This window comes from Rhinichthys klamathensis, unplaced genomic scaffold (genome assembly GCF_029890125.1).
Source record: "Rhinichthys klamathensis goyatoka isolate OS25496 unplaced genomic scaffold, OSU_Roscu_1.1 h1tg000020l_1, whole genome shotgun sequence".
NCBI lineage: Eukaryota > Metazoa > Chordata > Actinopteri > Cypriniformes > Leuciscidae > Rhinichthys > Rhinichthys klamathensis.
The window spans coordinates 849049-855827 of record NW_026606571.1 but is presented as its reverse complement, the minus strand read 5'-3'; the positions used below and the strand labels follow the sequence as shown (position 1 = coordinate 855827).

Sequence of the window (6779 nt, the reverse complement as noted above, 5' to 3'; positions counted from 1 at the left end):
ATAGTGAACATTTGCAGACCATTATATAAAATAATACAAAATGTTATAAAAATGTAATAGTTTCGTGTTTGAGGATGATGTAGGCCTAATAGAATATATGAAATAGAAAAAATATATGTATTAAAATATGAACGCAAATTATTAATATATCAAAGTAGCATATTTAAACTTTCGAGCTGTTTTAATTGAAAGGAACTTGCACTGACATAGCCTATCTTAAAATATGTCAGTGCTTTTGTTTTGTCTCGATATGTACACCAGTAATCTTTTAAGGCACATTTTAAAAAAGCTCAAAATGTCCTAAATTAACTAAAGCCTTATCCTGGCTTAATCTAAACCCTGTCTGTGAAACCAGGCCTTTATGCCCTAATGATGGAATATTTCACATTAGATAAATAAAAAAAAGGGAGAGGGGAGGGTACATTTAGCCACACATGGCTGTTTCAACAACAATCATCCAAATGTACCAATGTAGGCTATAGGCCTATACTGTTTAATGTTTAACAGCAGTTACTTACAATGAATCGTACTCCTATACTTTTGAACTGTAGTAGTGTATATTAACAGAAATGTGTTTAAGGTTACAGTCTGAGCAGCACAGCATGTAAGGGTTACTCTTGCAAAAAGAGTTTAGTCCAATGCATTTTAGCAAATGTCTAATGTTCTGTGTCTTATTTGTGTCCACAGATATGGTAAATCAAAGTTTACTCTTTATGACCCGTGTCATCATCAAACCAAAGTCCATACTAGCGCAAACACGGAAGTCCATAGGTTACATTATTTTCAGAAAGTGAATGATTTAAATTTAAAGTTAACTTCAAAGCTGTGATCTATTGCATGCATTCTTACATTTTTAATGCTGACCTTGTTGTAGGAGTCGTCTAAAACTATTTGATGTATGAATGAAGCTTGATCTCTCAGTCCCGCAGGTAAGAGAACAGTGACCTGTTTGATTTTATAACTTGAAAGCCAGTGATATTGGGGATATAAGAGAGAGACAAGAGAGATTATCAAAACCATAATTCACCCCTGTGTGAATTAATTTCTTCTGTGGAATACCAAAGGAGAAGTTATATACCAAAATATGCTCTTCTCACTCAGTGGAAATAAATGCAGACCAGGGAATGTCAAGTTCCAAAAAGAAACAAGTTACAAAAAAGCAATTATAAAATAAGTAATTATGATTTATATACTATATTACACATCTTACATAAAAGCTTTGAATTTTAATTTATGGGTGAACTATTCCTTTAAATACTATATAATGTCCACATGACATGCTTGTCCCTAATTTATCATAAAGCACTTTTCATAATCATGTTATTGGCTAATCTGCTTTAATACACTAAAAAAAATGGCTTTTTGATTTTACTCAGTTTTTTAAGGCAAGTATTTAGAATTGATCCTAATTTAAAACATGCATTTTTAGTTGCACTTAATCAACTATGTTTTGTTATATCAGCTCAATTATATTGAGTAGATTTGATTTATTCAAGTCTGTCCAGTATGGAAATGACATTCATGCTGTACATTTAAAAGTTACTGCCAGTCTTTGCCATAGACCATATTGACCATTGAATTTAACGCTGATGAAAACGAGGCTGTGAGGGATAGACTTTCCGTCTCAATGGCCCGCACTGTGTAAAGGTCTTAGATCACATAATTCTCACAACTTCTAAACTTGTTTAATGGAGTTTTTGTCTAGTGAAAGTTTTTTTCAGAAAGACGTTTTGACAGCTGATCAATTGGATTGTTGTTAAACAACTGTACAATCCATTGAATGCACTGTATCTCTCACAGCCTCGTTTTCTTTCCTGTCAAAAATGAAGTATGGTGCTACCCTGACTAAGGTCTATTGTACAGTTATTGCTCACTGACACTCATTATATTAATTAATGTAGCCACCTTCAACTAATTCATAAGCTAGACTTAAGTATGATGATAAAAAAAAAACACAAAAACAGAAACTCAAATATAACTAAACATTAAACATTAACAGGTATTTCCCTTTACTCAAAAACACATAAAATAACAACATTTACTCTCCTGATCCAGCCATACAAAGCATCATGGGAACTAGTTTCAGTAAATTCAGTTCTTGTATCCCTAAAACAAATTGATTAAGTAAACATCAATTTGATATATTTAAGTGGATTGAATAATGAAATTAAGTTGAACAAGCAGCAAAAATATCATATTTTTTCCTTAGTTGAAAATTACTTCTTTTTCATGTTCCTGTGCGCAGCTAGAATGACCTCATGGCTAAAAAGCTCCTGATCACATATGCCTTGTGGGCCATGGGTGGCCCACTTGGCCTTCATCACATTTACCTGGGCAGAGACAGCCATGCCCTTCTTTGGATACTGACCTTTGGTGGTTTTGGCATCGGCTGGGCAAGGGAGTTCTTCCGGATCCCATCGTATGTGGGCGAGGCCAACCATGAAGCAGAGAGAGCCCATGTTAGACATCCACGTGCCACTCCGCCACCACCAGTAGGCCTGATCCGGTTTGCCGGTCAAATTTGTGTTGGTATTTACTTTGGCTCGGTGGCTTTAATAAGCCTCAGTTCTCTTAGGTTCTTCTACTTCCTAGTGCTGCCATTGAGCATAGGTGCAGGTGTGCATCTGGTGTCCTCTGTGGGCCAGCAGACCTCTGACCTTCAAAAGACCTTTGTTGCGTGCATCATCACGTCTTCCATCTTCTACGGCAGCAATCTCTCACCTCTGCCCATCAGCATAGCTGCAAGTGTTACCGCTGCACAGCACAGCACGTTCAAACCTCTGCGGCCAGAGCCACTGGGTGAGATGGATGGTAACACTTTATATAGGCCTACAAAAAGGTCTAATTTGTTATGGTTAATGCATTAACATTTGTTAAAGTCACCATGAAATAAAATTTTGCAAGTCTTGTTTTTTATGGAATATTGCACTATAATTATTATAACTGATTATTTATAATAATTGTGTGTTATATATAACCGTGCACATCATTTTCATTAAAATACACGTGCCCTTGTAATCAGAGGTGTAGTGGTAAAAAAAGAGGTGGGTAAACTATAAATTCTGGTGGACCACGACGTGGTCACCCCGTAAGGTGGGCCACTGCCTACCGGTGTATGTGTATCTCCTGATGACATTGCTATATAGGTAGGGCTCGACATTAAGCCTTTTCATACGCTTAATCTGTCATCCACTTGTCCGAGTAAAAAAGTTTCTCGTCCGGATTTTTTTTATTATTTTTTTTATTCTGAAACAATATTCTCATCAGTGTTCAATCAGCTTTGATATTTAAATCGGCATATTGTAATATCTGCACCTTTAAAGGGCATCCCCTCCCCCAATCTTATTAAATGTATGCTTCATCTTTCATTTTAAATTCCTAAATTTGATCAATAAATTAGATTATTTCGAATAATAAGACACTATAGGGCTGATCAAATTAAATCATTTACACTGAAAAATTCCAATTGCATAAAATAATGTTATGAAATTGATTTAAATTTACAAAATAAGAAACGTTGGAAAGAATGATCTACTTTTAAACATAACACGAAACCGCCAGTAGGTGGCGGCAGGCGACCGTCTTAATGAGTGAGTCATTGAATCATTCAAACGATTTGTTCAAACGGCTGATTCATTCAAGAATGAGACAGATGTTTATGAATGGGTCATTGAATCTTTGACTCAATCAATTCGTTCAAAATGCTGAATTATTCAGTAATGAAAACAGGTCGAGTGTTCCTGTGAGATGCGCCGTGGTTCTGCTGTGATTTTTGTTTGGAACTATTTTCGCTGCTGAAACAGAACAAAAACAGCCAATATTGCATCTAAAATGTAAGTGACTTAATTTTAACTGTTTATTGAACTGTTGTAGGGAAATAAATGTCACATTTTCAATCGTGATGGTGTTCAGGAAAAATAATTGAGGTTGCTTAACATATGTTAAAAATATAAAAACTCCACATTTAGATTTTTTATAGGCAGTATCTTGTTAACTGAGTGTGTGTGAGCGCTCATTTGTGTAGATTTCTCCTCGAGAGGCTGCGCGAGCGTAAACAGCGCAACCGTCAGTAAAAGTCAACAACACTGACAGTAGCCTAATGCAGGCAATATGAAAGAGTTCGTCTTAGGTTTAACAACCTATGAAACTAATAATGAACAATATGAAACTAAAACGACATAAGCTTAATTTATAGCCAGGGATGTATAGCTATTTAGAGGTGGATAAACGCAATTTAGAGGTGGATAAACGCACCTTGGAGGTGGGTAAACGCTATTTCCGAATATTGGGAGGTGCGTAAACGGCGTTTACGTGCGTTTAGCCTCCACTACATCCCTGCTTGTAATCTTTAATCAAAATAATTTCCTGAGTCTGACCCTTTGCAACGACATCAAGTCCCGTCCTACATTTTTTCTTGCTCGAGAAGCCGTTTCACCTGGATATACGTCACAGTAGGGAAGAAAAGACTATAGCAATTTCCATTTCATGGCGACTTTAATGTTACTTAAAGGTGCTCTAAGCGATGTCGCGCGTTTTTTGGCCAAAACATTTTTTGTCACATACAGCAAACATCTCCTCACTATCCGCTGGGCTGCCTGTCCTCTGAACACACTGTAAAGAAACGCGATCTCTGTAGACAGCCCAGGCTCCACAAACAGCAACAAAAACAAACTGCAGCGACCCGCTCCCCGAAACATAACAAACTGTTCCAGCCAATGACCGACAAGAAGGGTTTGGGGGGGTTAGTGTGCGGATGAGGAGGAGGGAGGGTCTAGCTAGCCTCCGTTTTGTTTGACAATAGTTCGAACGTCAACAAGAAGTGATGTCACCCAGGATCGCTTAGAGAACCTTTAATAAAGAAAATGATATGCATGTTAATTCACTGTGCATTAACTAATGTTAACAGATACAATGTTTGATCTAAAAAAATTTTTAGTAAATGTTGAGATTAACATGAGCTAATACTAATAAATGCTGTAGAATTATTGTTCATCATTAGTTCATTTTAACTAACTAATGTTAAGAAATTAAACCTTATTGTATAGTGTTAGTCATATTTTATAAAGTAGTGGCCAAAAGTGATGTCTAGCCTTGGACAATTGACATATTCACCCTTTATTCAAATATTATTTATATATTTTTAAGATTTTGTAAGCATATTGCGTAGTTATTAACACATGCAATAACAAAAGAGAACCAACAAAATATTAATAACTGATTATGTTGTACTCAATGTGTGCTTTTTTTGTCCTGATGAGCTTTTTGTTTTTCTATGCATTTTTTTGCATAGTAAAATAATATCTGTAGCTCGCCTTTTTTTTGTGCAAAATAATTATAAAGTCATTTCTCTGACAAAATTATTTTCCAAAAAAGGCAAACAATACAGCTACCAAGTTTAGTGTTTTTTTTGTTTTTCTCCCATATATATATATATATATATTATACACACACATATTTTGATGGTTCAACTTGTAGGGTCATTAAAAACAAATATCCCCTCCGGTCATCACTTTTGGGAAATATGTGTCAATCTGGTCTTACATCATTCATGTGCAATAAATGTGTTTAATTAACCCGGTTTGTGTCAATCTTCCCAAGGGCCTCGTCTGTATCGTCTAAGTTTAGGTGTGCTGGCTTTCTCCGCTCCGCTGGGATACTGTGTTTTCCACAACACCACAGCCACATTGTACTACATATCGGACTGTATAGCGGCCCTGCTTGATTTCTTCTGGTTCCTTCCATGGCTCAAAGGACTCCTGGAGTATTTTCTGCTGTTGCCATATCGTCTGTTATGTATCCTGACAGGAGGGGGTTTCTACGAGGAAAGCTGGAGGAAGATGCTGGAAATAATTCTTAATGAGTATAGTAAAAAAGAAATGGAGGCGCTGAAGGTGAGTTCAGTACAGTTTTAAGTGGTCAACAGGGAATCTAACATTTATACTTTTCACTTTGTAGTGTTTTACATATAATCACAAGGTAATTGATGATGTTTTTGTCATTATAATGTTTTCTTACAATCAGATACTATCATTGCCAGAAGAAGCTTCTCTGGAAGAGGTCACTCGCAGCTACAGGGAACTGGCTAAAGTGTGGCATCCAGATCACAACCCCAATAAGCAATCAGAGGCACAACAGATGTTTATTCAGATCCAGGAGGCATATGAGATACTTCTCGACAGACACAAGACAAGACAGAAAAAATAATCTTCTGAGGAAGAGGACATATACCCTTTAGAAGGCTCAGATTTAACTTTCACATACTCAAGAACAACAGGATTTTTTTTTTTCATAAAGCCAATTTGGTTTAATAAACGGGAAACTATCTAAACAAAAGAGTTTTTCATTTTTATTCAGAGAAATTCTCCTCATAGGACAACTTAGGATTCTCTGCCATCTAGTGGTAACAGTATGAATAGAGTTGTTTCAAACACAGGGGTCTTCCACAGTGATTCGGCGACCCCTGAAGGGTCTGTAGTGGTACTGCAGGGGGTCGGACAATTATTGTTTTTCAAACATTTTTGTAGAAAAAAAGTAATATATTAAACAAAATGTATATACATTAATAGTTAATATACCATATTCAATTTCATTGTCCCCCCACATTAAAATGCATTAAAATAAAATGAATGTAGGCTATATGAGAAAGTATATTGTAAATAGTAGAGTCTTAGTAAGTATATGACTCTGTACATCAAAACAGAGTATTTTGCAATGTACATTAACATGGTACTATATGTTACTACAGGCCAGGCTTAAAATGCAACACTCTAATACAGTAT

At 36.0% G+C, this 6779-nt stretch overlaps 1 protein-coding gene across 1 annotated transcript; it reads left to right on the top strand.

Moving 5' to 3' along the window:
* Nucleotides 1-753: 753 nt before the first annotated feature.
* dnajc22 (DnaJ (Hsp40) homolog, subfamily C, member 22) lies at nucleotides 754-6636 on the top strand. Its single transcript, XM_056238941.1, has 4 exons — nucleotides 754-929; nucleotides 2246-2799; nucleotides 5599-5891; nucleotides 6022-6636. Exons 2-4 carry the CDS (start codon nucleotides 2259-2261, stop codon nucleotides 6202-6204), a joined length of 1017 nt encoding a protein of 338 aa, XP_056094916.1. The 5' UTR covers nucleotides 754-929; nucleotides 2246-2258; the 3' UTR covers nucleotides 6205-6636.
* Nucleotides 6637-6779: the final 143 nt, after the last annotated feature.

Bases quoted from the DNA above. Each gene is read 5' to 3' on its own strand.
- dnajc22 (XM_056238941.1), top strand. From the start codon at position 2,259: ATGGCTAAAAAGCTCCTGATCACATATGCCTTGTGGGCCATGGGTGGC. The intron at 2,800-5,598 runs GTGAGATGGATG...AATCTTCCCAAG, and splicing joins TCTGCGGCCAGAGCCACTGG to GGCCTCGTCTGTATCGTCTA. The intron at 5,892-6,021 runs GTGAGTTCAGTA...TCTTACAATCAG, and splicing joins AAGAAATGGAGGCGCTGAAG to ATACTATCATTGCCAGAAGA.